General features: G+C 46.0%; 1 protein-coding gene and 1 long non-coding RNA gene across 4 annotated transcripts in view; both read left to right on the plus strand.

Moving 5' to 3' along the window:
• On the plus strand, positions 1-11,444 carry grb7 (growth factor receptor bound protein 7). Of its 2 annotated transcripts, none has more exons than XM_079333681.1 (15): positions 1-245; positions 2,202-2,379; positions 2,950-3,079; positions 4,343-4,499; positions 4,644-4,765; positions 5,346-5,420; positions 5,741-5,878; positions 5,985-6,095; positions 8,354-8,452; positions 8,589-8,672; positions 8,791-8,907; positions 9,130-9,187; positions 9,293-9,380; positions 9,505-9,598; positions 9,842-11,444. In XM_079333681.1, the coding sequence occupies exons 1-15, from the start codon at positions 233-235 to the stop codon at positions 9,986-9,988; spliced, it is 1,611 nt and encodes a 536-aa protein (XP_079189807.1). In that variant the 5' UTR covers positions 1-232; the 3' UTR covers positions 9,989-11,444. The 2 variants fall into 2 exon arrangements, with proteins under 2 accessions (XP_079189807.1, XP_079189808.1); XM_079333682.1 differs by lacking the exon at positions 1-245 and adding an exon at positions 729-750.
• A 763-nt stretch (positions 11,445-12,207) lies between these two features.
• Positions 12,208-19,183, plus strand: part of LOC306817093 — a 160,747-nt gene continuing 153,771 nt past the window's right edge. Inside the window, exons 1-5 of one of the 2 annotated variants that reach the window (XR_013777973.1) lie at positions 12,208-12,617; positions 13,368-13,507; positions 13,750-13,823; positions 16,027-16,175; positions 17,622-18,756. This is a non-coding gene — a long non-coding RNA (uncharacterized lncRNA). Of the gene's footprint in view, positions 12,618-13,367; positions 13,508-13,749; positions 13,824-14,026; positions 14,272-16,026; positions 16,176-17,621; positions 18,757-19,183 lie in introns of those variants that run through there. The other variant, XR_013777974.1, reaches the window with a different exon arrangement.

Raw genomic sequence — 19,183 nt, forward strand, 5'->3', positions numbered from 1 at the left:
TTTAAGTACCGTTCAGTCTTTTAAAATCAGCGAACCAGCAGCTTTAGGGAAAGGGGGCGTGGCCTCCGCGCGCACACCTGACGCTATTATCCCGCCCTCCCTCCGTCCCACCTGGCTCCTCACACTTCACGCGCTCATTAATAGTGACTCGGTGTCCTGTATTGTTTGCAATAACAAAAGGCTCATCATCCCTATTCGGGACTAACAGTATGGCAGACAGCTGCTGATCTACATGAAGTCGACAGGTAAGTGCTAACATGCTAACAGGCTAACAGGTGCAGGCTGAACATTATTTTCTTGTACCGCGAAATTAAACCTTATATCAATAAATTAAGTCAGCCGAAATAAGCCGAATCCGTGTCCGTCTTTCGTTACAACTTCCTGAGTGTAATTAAAAGTCGAGTGAGCTGTTTTGAAGACGTGAGAAGTATTTCCTTCTTTTTCACGTCGAGGTTTGGCGCCGCGCGAACACCTGCTCAGATTTGGGCTCACCTGCCCACTGGAAATAACCATTCTTTTATTTGTGCAGCTTTTGCCATAACTTGTACTGTATCCTCTGACTCCAAAGACTCCATATGTGAAAAGAATAACACTAACTTACCAACCTTAGATTTGTGGGGTTAAAGTGATGGGCAAACACACACAGGGTCAATGTGGTCACTCTGAGAAGTGTTGGTAGTGCTCCACATACAGAGGAGTCTTATCTTTGACCCAGAGCTTCGTATTGTAAAAAGTTGGATGACATTACAGGTTGGCTGTCTAGTTTATTTTAAAATACATGAATCATTTGAAGCATGCATACCTGCTTCTATAAAAACGACAGTCAAGTAAATATAATTATTATTCATTTTTTCAGGATTATTGGCTCGGTGTGCTGACGCACTCGAGGAATCTTTACTTTGGTGAACCGTGCTCTCTGAACAAAAACAATAAGCAAAGACAAATATGAACAAGGCGACGCTGACTTAAACACCATCATAAAATATTTGATTATGTAAGCGATGAATTTACATGAGGTCCAGAGTTTCTACAGTATTTACATTAGTGTTGTAGTTAAGTCCACAATGACTACCGGAGACCAGAGCGGACCGAGACCCCGAGACAAATCCAAGACATGAAGGGATCAAAATCATCATCTTGTGTGCACGGGGTCGTGTCACTAACTCCGTCTAAAGTTAAATAAGGGATCCATCCTACTTTCTTGGTACCCTTCTGTTGGGGTACCAAGGGTACTGATCCGACCTGAAAGGGTCCCTTTTGTTTCCCGTCATCACAGCGATGCAGCCAAAGTGATTCTGTAACATCGACATCGATTCTTTCAACGAGCTCATGACGAGTTTTTGCTGCTCTTTGTCCTCTTGTCGTTCTCTTGTTCGTGTCACCACAACTCTTTTCTCCTTTACACACACACGTACACCTGTTCACACACATATAAAAAAAATGACCCACAGGTGCAGAGGACAGATTTTTAAACCCCGGAGGACTGCGTGCATGCATGCACGGGTTTGTATTTGAAAAGGTGACGTTTCTCATTTTGCAGGATCTTCTGCACAAAATGAAACAAACAAACTGCAGCTTCCATCAACAGGAAGTCAGTTTGATGTTGTTCGTGTCGGTCTGAAACTCTTTGCAGGTGTCGACATTTTGAAGCAGGTTTTTTTTTTGTTGTTGTTTTTTTTAATTGGCGCGGCGCGAGCCAAAAGCAACACGTCGAGCCGTGTGTTTGTGACAGCAGCGGCACGCACCTTTTGTGATTGAAGGACGACATCGTGTTACACAAGGCTACAAGAAAACAACACGCTTTAGTCATACTTTCCTCACTCGAAATAGATTCTTCATGGCTCAGAGCCACGGAAATATACAAACCGGAATTTCAACACACACACCTCGAGTCAACACCTGCTGCCGCGTGTGTGTGTGTTGGCGTGTGCGTGATTAATTGAATTTCATCTGGTAAACACTGTCAAGCAGCAGCAGCAGGAGGAGGTTTGTGGCGCTGTAGAAACCAGCTCTCTCAGAAATGCAAAGAGGTTTTGGTTGGATTGTCTGTCACATGGCGCTCCTCTCTGTGCCTCCTCTGAATACAAAAAGGTCGAAGGTCATTTGCATGTTCATTTGACCAGAGAGCTGCAGGCGAGGAGACAGCAGCAGTAACCTGAGCTCTCAGTCTGACCTTTGACCCCCCTCTCCCTCCCCCCCAGGTATCATGATGGAGGTGGCCGGTCCGTGGACGGAAGTGTTCGAGGGCTCCGAGAGGACGGAGACGTCTGGACGAGCTGAGACTTTGTTGGGAAGCTCCACCCTCACTCTGGCTCCGCTGGTCGCCAAGTCGTCGTCGTCCGTCCGCCGCTCCCAGCCCATCCTCATCACCTCAAACAGGTACGACACACACACACACACACACACACACACACGCGGACATGAGTCAACAGGCTTCTGAAGGAGGAGGCCGTGTTGACTCAACTTCACACATCACATGAGTCAGTGCCTCGTGTGTCGTGTGAAGTAGTGGCTGGTTTCTGTTGTGGCTGCTGCTCCCCACCTTAAAGACAAAGTCATAAAACTGTGATTGCACAGAGGGCAGGTGTGTGTGTGTGTGTGTGTGTGTGTGTGTGTGTTCAGATCCCGAGCTGTGGTTTCCTTTTATGTTCCTTTTATTTAACGTGGTGCCTTCTGTTTGTTCTGCGCTCCACACAAAGATAGCAGTGTTCTCTGCATGAAGAACACATCGGGTTCAGTCCACATCATGAAACACAGCGAGTACAGGAAGCCTGGACGACAGAGCTGCTGCTGTTTACATGTTGATTAGCATCTTTATAGTCATTAATAACTTCCCTTATACCCAGACCTCCATGCAGCAGCAGCGTTGACTGTTTGCAGGACTTTAGCGACGTCTTGGTCGGGGACGATGAGCTGCTCCGTCCTGATCACACACTCTTTTTGTTTCAGGGTGAAAGGTCTCCAGTCGTTCTCCTCCTCCGTCCCCTCCTCCATACCAAACCCGTTTCCGGAGCTGTGCAGCCCCTCAAAGTCTCCGGTCCTCATCAGCTCACTTCCTTCTCCTTCGAGTGACAAACATGTGAGTTCACACATTTAAAGTTTAAGACGTTACAAATAAGGAGGCCGTGAACATTTCTAAATGTGATGCTCACGATTAAAGAATTAACATCATGCACACAGAGGAGACATTTAATGTGATGTCATGTATCAGACCAGCTGCATTAAAGGAGCAGTCTGTAACTCTGCCCCCTAGTGTTTAAAATTGGTACTGCAGTCTAAACTCTAATCATCACAGAGAGCTGTCTGGCTCCGCCCCCTCCTCTCACACAGCTCTGCATGTGGTGGACACTGTAGCTTCAGTGTTTAGCCAGCTCTGCATGTGGTGGACACTGTAGCTTCAGTGTTTAGCCAGCTCTGCACGTGGTGGACACTGTAGCTTCAGTGTTTAGCCAGCTCTGCATGTGGTGGACACTGTAGCTTCAGTGTTTAGCCAGCTCTGCATGGGTCTGTAAAGCTTTCTGCGTTCTAACCTCTCTCCATGTTTCATCTCCAACATTGATCCTAGTTTGAGCAACGTGTCAGTTCAGCCACCATCTGCCAAACGTTGCAGCTTGCTCCTCTTCACATGTGCTGAAGTCTCCTCTCTTCTGAACCTCTCTCATGAAAATGGATGTGCAAGCTGCTTCTCTGTTCTTGGTTTGCAAGAACAAAGTGAAGTGCTTCACTGTGTTTGAGTGTTGCATGTTCTTTTTGAATACCTGAGGTGCTCTAGTCCCCCCCCCCCCCTCCCCCCCCCCTGGGCAGGATATTGAACTTCGAGGTTTCCACACACACAGTGTTCCTCCCCCTGACTTGACGCTCGTCCTGTCTGACTCTCGTCCAACCAGTCAGGCCTGGTTGATTGACAGCTGCAGGTTTCTGGTCGGGCAGGTTTGTTTTCTTTTTCTTGCTGCTGCTGGATCCAGACGCCGTGTCAGACAGCAGACAAACCTCCTGACCGCTGAATAACCTGAGAGCGACGCAGCAGCAGCAGCGTCAGGGACAGACGAGAACGACGCACGCATCGCTGCCTCTCTAATCTCTTTATGTGTGCGATAACCGGAAGAGAAAAGAACAGCAGATTGTGAGAAGATGTTTCTTTATCAGCTCACAAAGACAGGCGGGATTATAAAGAAGAGCTGGACTAGAATAATGTAATATTTGATATCATTGAACAACAATTAAAAACACAAATGTGATTTCAGTTTGCCTCCCTGTAAATCTTCGTTGGTATAAAATTCTTGAGTGGATGCTTTCTCCTCCTCGTTCTTCACGCTGTTCCTCTTTCTGTTTCCGTCCCCAGCTGCTGAAGGTGTACGGAGAGGACAGCCACAGCAGGTCAGTGTGGGTCTCTCGTGGAGCGACGGCCAGAGAGGTGTGTCACCTGCTGGTGCAGACGGCGCACTGCAGCGACCAGGAGAACTGGGCCCTGCTGGAGCTGCACCCCACCCTCGGCCTGGGTAACGCACAGATCTCAACTCGGCTGTTTAACATTCTTATTTCATGTTGGATGCTGGTGGTATAGTGGTCAGTTTGTGCACCTCATGTACGGAGGCTTCTACCCAGGTTTGAATCCGACCTAAAATTCCTTTCTGTCCCCTCAGAGAGATGCCTGGAGGACCACGAGGTCGTGCTGGAGGTTCAGGCCACCTGGTCGCTGAAAGGCGACACGAGAATTGTTTTCCGCAAAAACTACGCAAAGTACGAGTTCTTCAGGAAACCAATGGTACGCTGCAGAGACGCTAACGTTACCTCTGCACACAGGATACGTTTCCTTGTGACACACACAGAACACCTGGAGCAGCAGAAGGAGGTTTTTATCGGTGCAGCCTGACGTCACGCTGGTTTGGGATCCTGAGTGATTGGCAGGTTGCGTGCCGTTGCAGACGCTCTGACTTTGTGCCTCGGGTGTTTCATTACATCAGATTTTTTTTCTGTCGTCTGTGCTGTTAAGCAAAGATGACAGCTCACTCTAAGAAACTGGTTTTGATGGAACTCCCACTGGTTTTTTTTTTATCTGTGCAGTGAGCACACGCTGCCTCCAGACGGCACAGACGTGAATTCTATCAAACATCAGGTTACTTGAGATGCTAAGATTAAACTTCCAGCATGCATAATGGGAGCGTATCCGTCTTTAATTCAGGTCTCAGTTTGAATAAGACGCCTGACTACTTAGGCTTCGTATGTTTGTATGAAAGGGTCAGCTGATCCTCGTGATCCAGATAATGGAAGAATGCTTCTGATCCGGTCTTTACCTGCTCTGAGGGATCTGAACGCTCACCTTCCTCTTCCTCTTCCTCTCTCAGCTCTTCTTCCCGGAGTCCATGATCTCCGACAGTGCTGATGTCAGCAAGGGGATGACATCATCGCAGCTCATTCAGGTAAATGATAAATCTTTATCATGCCTACTCATGATACGATGCAATCAGTTTATGACTCTTCCCCCCCCCCCCGTCTGTGATGGGACAGTGGAGAGAGCAGGAAAGTTGGGAACGCAGTAAAGGAACCACAGGTCGAACCTAACCCACGCCCCCCCCCCCGAGGACTGCAGCCCTTTTTATGGAGGCTACGGTCCTCCAAGCGTTGAAGTCCGACCTGTGGCTCCTTGGCTGCACCTCTCCCTGATTCAGATGAACCAAAGAGACTCGAATTCTTTTGCTAGCTCCAAACTGCGAGTCATGCTTTGCACATGTTCCCGTAGAACCTGCTGAAGTCCGGGACGTGTCCAGAGATTCAGGGTTTCCTGCAAGTTAAAGAGCCGAGTCGTAAAGCCTGGAAGAAGGTCTACTTTTTCCTTCGACGATCCGGACTCTACTGCTCCACCAAAGGATCCTCCAAGGTCAGACGCAAGTCGATTTTTTTAGAGATTTTAAAAGGTCCATGCCGAGAACAGCACAAGAGGCCGGTGGACCTTAAATGTTTAATTGTGTTAAATGTTTTCACAGGAGCCTCGACACCTGCAGTACGTGGCTGATCTGGACGAGTTGAACGTGTACACGGTGGTGAACAGCCGTAAACTGTACGGAGCGCCTGCAGACTTCACCTTCTGCATAAAGGTAGAGTCCCCCCCCCCCGCCCCACGGCCCCCCTTTAACATTCAGCTCATTCTGTGACAGACGTGTTCGTACGTCAGGAGCAGTAATAAATCTTGTACGTGTGATTGATGAACGCAGACTTGAACGCAGACTTTTCCAAAACTCGAGGAAACAAACTGGCCTGTAATTTTCTGCAAAGTAAATGTACGTCAGCGAAGAAATGGAGTGTAATTGGATACTCAAATAATCATTCTCACACAGCGATGGCTGCACTGATATGAGATTTTCATGATGCAAAAACAAACAATGAATCCTTAAAGGTCACATGTTCCTCTAACGTGTCTCTCGTCTGTCTACAAACCTCCCAATGATGAGAAAAGTCCATCCTCTCCGTCTTCTGCCTGCTCAAACAGGCCGTTTGGAGATGTTCCCTTCATGACATCACAAAGGGCAGTAGCCCCTCCCCCAGGTGGGTGACACTCCCACAGCTAGGTGTTTGTTCTGCCCTCTGAGTCTGCCTTCTCACCGTAAACAATAGGACATGGAGCCAGAAAGCAGCGAGTACACCCGAGCCCTTCCAGAGAGGGGGCGTGGTCAGACACAGCTCATTTACATATTTAAAGCTACAGACACAGAAACGGCCTGTTCTGAGCAGGTTTTGAGTGTGGACTCGATGTTCTTCAAACAGAGACAGCTTGTCTGCTGCAGAGAGAAATATTAGCACATAATGATACTCGCACAAATGAAGTCCCAGTCTGTGGCTTCACACTGCGTCACAGCTTTAATGGAAGCACAGCGTGTGTCGACGTACACACACACACACACACACACACACACACACACACACACACACACACAGAGTGATGAGCTCCTCCGATCTGATCTCGCTGATCCAATCTCGCCCCCATGACGCCTCGTCACAACCTCTGATGGCGATATTCTATCAAACAGAAGCTGAAGCGAGTCTGTGTCTGTCTCCTCTTATTATACAGTTGGTTCTTGTTTGTGTTGCATCATAATGTCTGTATCTGTTTAGCCAGGGACAGGGTATGCAAATTAGCTGCAGATATGTGGACGCCTCATTACGTGCTGGAACGCATGAAACATCGCCGCCATATTGGATGGGTCTCTTCGCTCTACGCTAGCAGCAGAGTGTATAAGAATCAATGGAGAGCGAGTCACTATGCTGGTATCTTATGCAGCATTTAATTGCATTAACCGGAGCAGTATTGATAACAGATTGTGTCGGATTATCTTTCACATTTTCACAAGTAAGATGAACAATACATGTTTTTTTTTTTATCGTAACCAGCGTTACTTAGAAACACATCTAACAGCATGTTTTCTTTTCTTTTCAGCCCAACTTGAAGTTTTTATAATCATATATGATCAAAGTTGAGCTCCTGTTTATTTTACTGTTATTTATAAATCACAAAGTTAACGTGAGACTCCAGACTGTGACCGACCACACGCCTCTGTCTGCTGTGATTTAACGTCCTTAACCAATCAGCTGTGAGCGTCATGGCTCTGCTCATATCAACATCTCTCCCTTTCTTTCAGAAAGGGAGAGTCTTCTGGAAGAAATACATTCAAATGAACAATCATACTTGTTTCTTCACTTAAAATAAATTCTAATTAATTCATTTATACATTTATCAATAAGCCATAGCCTACCATACGTCTTTGTTAGAGCAGAATACAAAGTCTTTTGGCATTAAAACGTGTATTTTTCAACATGTCGAGCAACAAATGCGCGTTTGACTGTTCATATATGTAACAACTTCCAAAAATGTATTTTAGATTTGTACATTTGTTAATCATCACAAATGTTTACAAATCTTATTTTTATATATATATATATATTTTTTTTGTATTTATATATGAATTGAAACACATTTGTGTATCGAGTCAACGACATCGTGAGTCCTTATTCGTGCATTTATTTCTTTCTGTGCATTTATTCATTATGAGACTGTTCTGGCTGCACACGGCTTCAAAAACACATCACAGAGTCACATGACCCTCTGTAGCTTGACCGCCTTTACACCACATTTTTATTCTATCCAACATGCATCCTGCAGCCAAAAATATTTCATCCGCCGTTTAAAATAGTCCCAACAAGCAGAGCGGACGCACACGGATCTGGTGGAAGTTCTGGGAGAGAGGCGGTCAGAAAAAAATCATGTGATTGAGAGAGATAAAAAATTCTCTTGAATAATCTGTCTCCAAAACCTTTTTATTAGATTTTTTTCTCACTTTGTGTTCTTTTTGTTCTTCAGCCTTCCAGAAACCCCGTCCGGACTCAGGACCTGAAGATCTTGTGTGCAGAGAGCGAACAGACTCGGACGTGTTGGACGTCGGCTTTCAGATTGTTCAAGGTTCGTAAATAATCCCTTCAAACCGTTTTTATGACACAGACGATGTCATCTGTATTTGGACAGAATATCTCTTTTATAATGCAGTCAAAGAATGAACTGTTCAATTAATCGTGTGTGTGTGTGTGTGTGTGGTCAGTACGGGAAGCAGCTCCAGTGTAACTACCAGCTGTCGAAGTCGGCCCCTCGCAGCCTCGAAGAAACCAAACTCACAGATGGAAAAGTGAGATCATCAGATGTGATGTTGTGTCATCTCACATACCTGCTGTCAAACCTGCTGTTTTTTCATGTTTGTGTTCCACTCTCTGTGTGTGTGTGTGTGTGTGTGTGTGTGTGTGCAGTCCAAGTCCGAGGACAGTCTGGTGGCCATGGACTTCTCGGGGAAGGCGGGCGGACGGGTCATCGAGAACCCAACGGAGGCCCAGAGTGCGGAGAGGGAGGAGGGACAAGCTTGGAGGGTGAGGACGGGGGGGGGGTTAACGAGGAAGCTTAAGAGTGAATGAGGGGAAACGAGGACTTTGTGTAGAGGTGCAGTCTGACTCAAATCGGACCTGATCAGAAATCTGATGTCTGCGGCACGAAAGCAGAAATAATCTTTAAAAAGGGGGAACTAGCAGCGACGCTCATATCTCTGATTTGTGACCTTTGACTGTCGTGTTCACTCTCCTTCACTGATGCAGAGGAGAGAAGCCCTCAGGTGCAGTCTGCCCAACCTGAACGCTGCAGCCAGACCGTCCTGTAAGTCCAACACCACGGGTCCTGATCCAGCTCGTCTCTATGTGTTCTCTTTTTAAAATGACTCTCCGCTTCACGCTGCCGTGTTTCCTGTCTGTGTTTCTGCAGCCATTCACAAGAGCCAGCCGTGGTTTCATGGCGGCGTGTCCAGGAAAGAAGCTCAGAGGCTGATAGAGAAGCAGGGCCTGGTGGACGGGTGAGCGGAGGAACCACAAACCCAGTTCCTTAAATCGTCTCGCTGTATAAAAGCATCCTTCTGTGTGAAAGTGCATGTTTGGAAAAAAATGAGCTCCGTTTGTGTGTTTTTGTTTTTGGTGCAGGATGTTCCTGATCCGTGAGAGTCAGCAGCACGCTCAGTGCTTCGTCCTCTCTTTGTGTTCTAAGCTGAAGACCAAACATTACCTCGTCATCCCCGTGAGTTTACCTCTGATTGTCCTTAAATCCCTTCAGTCTGTGTTTGTCTCCGTCACACTGGGATAAAAACCAAACTCAGGACGAGCAGCCGTCTGCGTTGGGTTTGAAGAATGTGACGGAGGGAGAAGGATGAGGGGAAACTAGCAATTAGCCATGTTGCTAACTTTGACGTTTTTAAAGCTACACTGTGATGACGACAGTGACGCCAAACATCGTGACTGATGTGACTCTTTGCCTCTGCAGTGTGAAGACGGAGGCAGGAAGTACTTCACCATGGATGACGGCCTGACGCTCTTCATCGATCTCCTCCAGCTGGTGGAGTTTCACCAAATCAACAAGGGCATCCTCCCCGTGTGCCTCAAACACCCGTGCGTCTGCGTCGCTCTTTGAGGCCTCTGCAACTCAGCACCGCGTGTGACCTCTGCCCTGCTGCTCCGGGACCTTCAAGTCTCTGTCTGTGAAGCACGAGCCCCCCCCCCCCCCCTTCTCGGATTGTATTGATATCTATTAAGCGCCTCTGATAAAGAGCAATTACTGGACTCTGTGCCCGAGTGGTTCAAAGGTGCGTGATAATGTTATCAACGCCGGAAGACGTGGACTCCTGGGAAGTGCGAGTCAGATATGAAGCATATTGTCCGCCCCTCGTCTCTTTAGCCGTTTTAATTATTCGGAGTACATGTGCAGCTCCAGACAGAGGTTTGGTTTTTATGTTTTAATTAATGAGCCGACGCCGCCCCCCCCCCCCCCCCCCCCCCCTCCCGTGGAGCTGACTTAATTAGTCCATGCTGGACAGACTTTTTAGCGCTTTGGGGATCTGTTAATGTGCTCTTTGATTCAGATTCACACGGCCATGAGTGCACTGTGATGAGGGGCAGCAGGAGGACGTGTTTGATTGTGGCTGCTGCAGATTTCACTGAAGAACTCCTCGCATGTGGCCACCAGAGGGCGCCGTGAGTCAAAGCTGAGACAGAGGAGTTTACAGGGTTTCCTCCCCCCCAGCCTGTTAGGTTGTTATTAATGAAGAGAATTGTGTTATTATCATAATGAAAAATGCCCCAGGTTGCAGACATGTAGCGTTTACATCCTCACTCGAGACTGTTTGATGTTTAAGTGCCTTTAAAAACAATCTCGTATGTTAATCTGAGCTTTAATATAAAGAACTCTCTCAGGGCTGCTTTTGCACTACGATGGTGACGGGGAACTGCATGATCATGTGATATTTAAAGGACCAAATATCAAACATAACAAAGGTTTATCTGCGTGTTTGAAAGCCTGCTGTCGGTGTAGAGACGGAGAAGACGTTGTCGACCCATGCAAAGGTTTTTAAGTCGGCAGAGAAGACGGAAGGACGATGTAAAAGCTCAGGAAAAAAAGCGCTTTTAAGACTTCTTGGTGATGATTTACAGGGCTGTGCGTTTTATTTCTTGACAGTCCAACATGCAGAATGAATTCTTCAGTAGGTTTACTTTGAATTTAGACGCAGCAATTTCCACTTTTCCCATAAATACGAGAAATTCTCATTGTTTCTTTTCAAAAAAGCTAATGAACCCCCCCTGTGAAATAAAGCCCTTTTTGTCATAGCTGTTTGTTAAAGTCATATTTATCTTTTTTTTTTTTCTTTTACTTTGAATGTTTGCACTTCCTGATAGCTTTTTATATCCGTGAGATCTGAAAATGTCATCTCGTCTTTACAAATAATGTCATACATCATTCATATCCACATTTCTTTTAAATCAGAGGGTTTTATACTTACTCTATGTTCTGTGCCCTTTTCATATTGTTTTATATGCTGAATAAATAATTATCTATTGATTCATATTAAACGTGGATGTTCTTTGATTTTGAATCTGAACTATTTGGGAACGTTTGACCAGAAAAGATTAAGTTTCACTTGACTAAAATAAGTAATATGTGGTTGTGAATCAGTATCTGCTTCCTGAGCACTGCCGAGGTACTGCCCTTGAGCAAGGCACCAGTTCCCAACTCATTTCAGACATTTTTGAAGAAAATGTCCCATATTAATGTGGGGTCGTTTTATACACTGGAAATAAAAGCCAGAGCGAACCCGACCATAAGTTTTGCAGTAAATGTGTTAACTGGTTGTTAAATTTCCTGCAGAAGTTCAGAAGAGGACATTCAGCCCAGTCTCTTATGAATCCATTATCAGCACCAAACTAGAATGACTTTCAAATAATTATGAAAAATAAAAAAGCTGGCGTGGGTCGACATGAAAGTGAGCCTGGAGGTTTGAGCAGATCCCAGATCCTCTCTCTGCCTGCAGGAGTCTCTCTGCAGACCTGCTCTCCATGTTACCGTGTGTCGTTAAACACCGGTCTGCTCGGATAAACCCCTCTCCTCTTAGTAGAGCCGGTTGCTATGGAAACAATGTTTTTTTTGGTCTCGATCGTCAGGTGAATTAAAGGGTACAAAAAAGACCGACCAAAAATAAATAAATAGAGACGTTCTGGTCAGGAAGGCTTAAAGAAAGCTGATAAGAGTGCAATACATTTCTGCCATCGTTGATTTGTCCTCATGAGACTTTTTGGAACAGGAGAAATTAATTAGGAAAGAGTCTGATGAAAGTCTACGACCGAAAGGTAACTTTTTTTTGTAAGTTAGACATTATCCGGGAGTTTACCTTGAAGTTTATAAAAAATGTAGCTTACAAGATTTTTTTTGTGGCAGAAAACTAAATAAAAAACAAACAAACTAGGAAGTACGATATTTTCGAAGAGCACGTGTACGAGGCATAATTCGAACAATGGTCCGTCACGTGACACGACCACGTCACGAATCGAATGTTCGTTATCACAACAGGTGCGCGAGGATGAAAGCGTTTGGCAAAAAAAAAAAAAAAAAACGATTAAAATTGCGCGGTTTTTAAATCATAAATTCGACATCTTATGATCAAAATAGAAAGGAAAAAGAAGCTGAAAGTTTTCACTATTCAAGTAATGATTGACCCCCCCTCCCTGACGTAATCAAAGGAAGGAAAGGAGGAACCAAAAAGGTGTTAAGAGTAAGTTGGATTCTCTCGAGTTGGTTGCTAACAGTTTGATAAGTATCATTGTCTTTAATGTTATTTTAATTGTATTTGTCAGTGAGTTTTTGGAATATTCTTTTGAGTTTTTAAAGTTATTTTTAGCATCTGAAGTAGGCCAGAGCCTAACACCCCCCCCATCTGTATCAGAGGTGCTGTTCAAGTGGTTATTGTGACGCAGTCTATCATTCTAAAATATCATCTACTGACATGGACACTTTCGAAAACTATTCTTAAGTTTTGCCACCTAGAGTGGTACAGGACTCTGTTCTGGACCAAACAGCCTCCTCTGGTCTTTAATAATGAAGCCGATGTTGAAGAAAGTGCAAAAACATCCTGCAGTATTTTGAGTGTCCACTTTTGGCCAGTTCCAGGAACTCAGGAAAGAAGCTGTTTTTATAATAATAGAATAGTCTTCCATGACACCAACAGTGACTGATAATACCTCTGCTGGACCGGTCCCTTAAAAAAGACATTTATTGAGAGTACATGCACTTCTCCAGCCCCCGCCCCCCCCCCCCCCCCCCCCCCCCACACACACACACACACACACACACACACACACATCGCTGGTCTCTGTGTGATTTTATGTGATCAGCTTCAGGCAGACACTCAGCGGAGTGTGATCCTACTTAAACACTCTTCAGCCTTCCTTTTATTTCATGAACCGTCTCGTTCTCCTGCTGTGAATCGTGACCTCGCTCTTTTCTCTTCAATGCTTCTTCATAGTTTTCACCTTGTTGCGGTGGCTTCCTCCAGGCTCTCCAGTTTCCTTTCACAGGAAAAAAAAGAAGGACAAGTATCTCTGTGGTGGAGTGCAGTCTGAAACCTCCTTAAAGGAGAAAATGTTCCCTTTAACTTCTTGTCAGGTTAGTAAGTTTTTTCTTTACTTTTCACCATGAAAAAAAAACATGCAAAAGCCACTGATATATTTAGATGCTTTTATTTTGATAGCACTTAGCTGAGATAGATAGATAGATAGATAGATAGATAGATAGATAGATAGATAGATAGATACTTCATTGATCCCGAGGGAAATTCATGCAACTGCTGAAGTCTGTTTTGAATGAAATGTAGACTTTATTGAATAGATTTTCTTTCTCATTAACAGCACGAGAGTCACGAGAAACGCCTCCGTCATTCTGTGCAGCATCCTGGACGCCGCTTCTGGATTCACACAAGGAGGTATACTCACTTTTATAAACATGAAACACTTATCAGTCTTATAAAACAAAACTCTACGAAGTGAAACTTTTCCCTTTTATGTGTCTGAGCTCCATAAAAACCTTAATAAAGTTTAATAAGTGCTCATGAAACAAACTTCTGAACAACACGGACCTGCTGCTTAAATCTGCATATAAATATCAAAGCCATTCTTCATCGTCAAGGCGACGTCAGTTCCTGGAAAGTAGTGAAGAGGAAGCAGAAGGACAACATGTGCACACGGATGTTACTGATTCTGAGGGAAGTTTCCAGATTATGCGAGAGTTTGAAAAAGCGTACACATTGGTTGTAATGGTTCAGAGTTTCTTCAGGCGTCACGACACCACCGACCACGAGCCAGACCTTTTGAGCCCTGTGCTGTCATTGGACGATTTTACTAACCAAGTGCTCGCTGCGGTTTTCCAACACAACGGAAGCAAACCCGATGATTTATCCCGTGAAATGTCGACGTGTCGAGATTTATATTTACAAGTGTTCAGCTATAGGAGTAAAAATGTGAATATTTACAAACAATAATCTTAAATATTTAACAGAAACATAAAGGACCCTTTGAACAGGAAGTGGAACATGAATGATAAATGAAGTATACGTTCGAGCATCACAATCATTCGAGCTGCTGCAGGGAGGGAAGAGGCGACATCGGGGACGACGCTTCGCAGGCTAATTAATTTTAGAACAGAAGATTAATTTCTCTCTTGTGAATTTGGACTTTTCTCCGTTTAATTCTGGTGCCAGCAGCTCCAACTAAAGAGCCCGTGTTAGGCTGTGGAGATGTTGCGTGCACTCTGGTTATGTTGTTTATTATTCATGACAGTTTGGCAGAGCTCCATAAGGCAAAAAACGACATCCACTAAAGCAATTTTTCAATCTTTACGGGTCAGCAGGCGAGCCCTCAAGTCTCGTATCCGTCTGCACACGTTCCTCTGTCTTTGCTTTCATGCTTGTGTTTATAGATTATTATTATTAGATATATATGTTTACCATGACGTCCAGCAGAGTCAATCAGAAAGTGCGTCCACTCCGGCTGCAGCTTCATTACAATAACAAAGGCGAGTGTTTACTCGACCCACATTCAGGCAGCGATCAAAGTGCGGCGCCGTGATTGTTGTGGAGTCTAAAAATAAAATGGGCTCAATTAAAACCAAAGCAGTGACGAGCAGACGGCGTTTCAGACAGCGTGGAGCAGAATGCAGACAACCAGCCGTTAGAAAAAGGCAGGTTGAGCCGCCGTCTTTCATCCTGATTTTAAAAAAAGGACATAATGGCCGACTTTGTCAGAACAATATGAGCACAGATTGAATTAATGACAGGAGCTTTAGTGCTTTAATGAATGGGTGTTTTTAATTCATTTCTCTGAAGCTTTTCACCTAATTATTTCTTTCAGTGTGTGAATGCAATTACCGCAAAACACTCTTTCATTTGATTTTCTTTCCTGCGCTCTCTCACACAGTTTCTATTCGACTGTCTGTCAGAGATTCTCCATCCTGAAAATGAGAGCGCTCAGACGTCCAAAAAGTTCAGCCGGCACTTAAAGAAAAGTGTTACGGGTAAGAACAGCAGATTTTGGTCAAAGGTTTGTATTGAACAGAGGTGGCTGTGGTGGCCTTCTCCTGGCCCAGGTAGCTGGTGTGTCCAGGTGTTTTATTCCCGGCTCTGACCCTCTGAGCGTCTGTGCTCGTCTCTGCTGCCGTCTTTCTCCCTGACATCTGCCGACTTTCAGGGACGCTGCGTCGGTTTGGTTTTTGAAGTCCTCCACACCTGTCTCGTCCTCTCCGTCTGCCGCTCTCCCTGTTACTGTACGCTGCCTAAACACGGGCTGCTCCTCCATTCATTATTCATCCCCTCTGGACTGAAGGAGCAGGAAGCAGCTGTTCCTGCTGTCAGCGGTCAACCAGGATCCATGAACGTGTCATCATCCTGTCAGCTCTCTTTTTATCCCCTCTGCCGTTATCTCTCTGTTTTCCTGTTTATTCTGCCACTCAGCCTGTCACCTGTGTCCCGTCCTCCTCCTGTTACCTGGAGAGTCTCCTGCCGCCATCGGAGAGGAATGGGAATATTCAGAGCGGCGTTTTCAAGGAGTGAAAATCAGGCGATAAATCATGAAAAAAAGTACTCAAACTTACATTCTCTCCTTAATCACGTCTCGTCTTCTCCGTCTCTTTAGGGTGTGATTTATCTCCTCCCGAGCTGTGACTACACGTGTTAATTACCCCGCCGCCACCTACGCCAAAGTGCCGAGGATGTCGCCGCTCATGAGCGTCGCTCGCTGAGATTCCAGGAGAGAGAGGCCAAGGCCAAGCATACATCATACTGGTATGTTATTCAATTACCCACCTGTGTGTGCGTGTGTGTGTGTGTGTGTGTGTGTGTGTGTGTGTGTGTGTGTGTGTGTGTGTGTGTGTGTGTGTGTGTGTGTGTGTGTGTGTGTGTGTGTGTGTGTGTGTGTGTGTGTGTGTGTGTGTGTGTGTGTGTGTGTGTGTGTGTGTGTGTGTGTGTGTGTGTGTCCCTCAAGGGCAAAGAGACGACACACAAAGCATTATGGGGGGGGAGCGCACGCACTCTCAAGGCCCGGTATGCGTTATCTTTAATTTATAGCTGTGTTTTATTTAGCAGGAAGTCGATCCGGGTCACGGAGCGACAAACTGAGTATTGACGAGTAAACAACTTCCTGTCGGCTCCACCGCCGTGTCCGAGTCGCCGCTGCGTTCACTTCATGTTTTACCCGGAGACTCGTTCAAACAAGTCTCAGTCTCTTTCCGTCCGGCTGCATCCAACAAACTGCTGCTCTGTACTCATGAATGTATGAGTGTTTTTCTCCCTGTGATTAATCAGTTCATAACGCCGATCAGCTGATCAGCTCTGTGGGGAGACGTCAGACGTTGTGTGTGTGTGTGTGTGTGTGGTGTCTTTATTCCTCCATGCTGCGTGTGAATCCAGCCGTTTGTTGACCTCGTTTCTTTGTGATTGTGAAGCCGGGCAGTGTTTCAGCTTGACGGCACGCCGCTGTCTGCCGTGCGGTCAGGGCGCCATCAGCTGCTCCGGGCCAGTTGGATGAATTTCTGAGGAAATGTTGGTCGTCCATCGAGCCCGAACCCGTGTGTGTGTGTGTGTGTGTGTGTGTGTGTGTGTGTGTGTGTGTGTGTGTGTGTGTGTGTGTGTGTGTGTGTGTGTGTGTGTGTGTGTGTGTGTGTGTGTGTGTGTGTGTGTGTGTGTGTGTGTGTGTGTGTGTGTGTGTGTGTGTGTGTGTGTGTGTGTGTGTGTGTGTGTGTGTGTGTGTGTGTGTTGAAGTCAAAGAGCATGTATTGACACTTTTCAATGATCTGTCTGAATCGACCCGGTACAGTGAGCTCGTACTTGATAATAACCACACACACACACACACACACACACACACACACACACACACACACACACACACACACACACACACACAGTGATTTCATCATGTTAAACTTGTGGTTTTATCAGATCGTCACGTCATTTTTATTTTTTGATTTTATTCCAATTTATTGAGAGTCCTCTCACATCAGATGCTGATATTACATGTCATAGTGTGCATGACATACAGCTCCTCTGACCCTGAACACACACACACACACACACACACACACACACACACACACACACACACACACACACACACACACACACACACACACACACACACAGTCTGTCTCATTAATTCATGGCCTTCACCTCGGGATTGAATTACAGCCGCTGCTGGTGCAGGATTTACTTTAACAATATCCTTTGTTGCAGATACTCCCCTCGCACACACACACACACGCACACACACACACACACACACGCACACACACACAGACTTGTACACACAATCTTAGATCAGCTGCGTCTGCAGTGTTTCATCACACACAGCACAGCTCATGATGTGCTATCAGTGTTTGCGCCGCCACACTTTGCTAATATTCATAATTCATGGCCTCCGATCATCCGTCTGCTCAAAGTGTCAGAAACATCAGCAGTCACTTTTTGTTGTTGTCTGTCAGTCGCCTCCTCTCCTCAGCTGCTCGGGGAGAAGTGTCAGGCCTGCATCACTGAAACACGCCACACGTGAGCACACGATTCAAACCCAATGCGTGTAATTATAGCGCCGAGATCAAAGGCAGCAGTAATGGGGCGCCGGCCCTTTAAGAGTAGCAGGATGGGGAGGGCTCTGCATCCATAAAACATGAGTTTACTCAGTGGCCGTGCTAAGACATGGTTAGGAGCGCCTCTGCACTCCGGCGTGCTCTCCTACACATCACAGACGGAGCGTCCGCGTCCTAACACACGCCTCACACACACACACACACACACACACACACACACACACACACACACACACAGCTCCAACATGGACGCGCCGCGGAGAAAAGGATAAAACTGCACGAGGAGGAAGCAGGAAGAGAAAACAAACAACAGTAGAAGAAGAAGAAGAAGAAGAGTGGATGGAGAAGAGGTTAACGGCGTGAAGAAGATAAGAGAGAAAGTGACGGCGCTGGACAGAGGACGGTGAACGGGTGCATCGCGGCGGAGAATGGGCAATTCCTCCTTCCCAGGCATGTCCCCTCTCTCTCCGTGCGTTCTGTAGTTGCAGGTATTTTCTAACTTGTGTGCCCTTCTCTGACGCGCTGGGGGTGCCGGGAAACGACTGCTGTTTACCTCCGCTTCTTCACTGTGATGCTGCGTGTGTGTGTGTGTGTGTGTGTGTGTGTGTGTGTGTGTGTGTGTTGATCCTCAGAGATGCATTCGATGCCACTTTGCAGAGTTAAAGTGCATCTTTGGCTCCTCACTGCAGTGGATGAATATCATTTAGAATCTGGGACACAGAGTTAGAGCGTCTTCCAACTAGTTGTTTGCTTTGAGGATGAAAGCATGTTATTGAGTTAAGTGTGTTTCAGTGCAGATATCGACGGGACGGAGAGTCTGAGAGGCTCGGCGGTCTGCTGGCGTCGGTTGGCCAGCAGCACTTGTTTACAGCCGGAGCGGACGGTGGACTGTTGATGTTCTGCGTCTCTGTGGTTGGCATCTGGGCAGCGTCGTGAAAGAGTGCTATTGATGGACCGGCAGAGGCTGCGGCGGGTCAGAGAGATGGAAAGATCCATGCACACACACAGTGCTGCTGGTTTGTTGGATGATGTTAAAAACACAAGTGCAGCGTTGTCCACCTCGTGACCGCTCAGAGACGCAGCTGTAACGAGGAAAACTCATTTGCATTTCAGATGCACTCAAACAAAACAGACTGTTATTTATCAAATATGAAAGTGGGTTAAACCTTTCTGGAGGGTTTTTTAAAATCTCTTTTTTTTAATATTTCAGTC

This window comes from Symphodus melops (assembly GCF_947650265.1).
Source record: "Symphodus melops genome assembly, chromosome: 21".
Classification (NCBI taxonomy): Eukaryota; Metazoa; Chordata; class Actinopteri; order Labriformes; family Labridae; genus Symphodus; species Symphodus melops.

Excerpts from the sequence above, each read along its gene's own strand:
- grb7 (XM_079333681.1), top strand. Across the intron at positions 8,673-8,790 it reads CCAAACTCACAGATGGAAAA|TCCAAGTCCGAGGACAGTCT; the intron begins GTGAGATCATCA and ends GTGTGTGTGCAG. Across the intron at positions 8,908-9,129 it reads AGGAGGGACAAGCTTGGAGG|AGGAGAGAAGCCCTCAGGTG; the intron begins GTGAGGACGGGG and ends TCACTGATGCAG.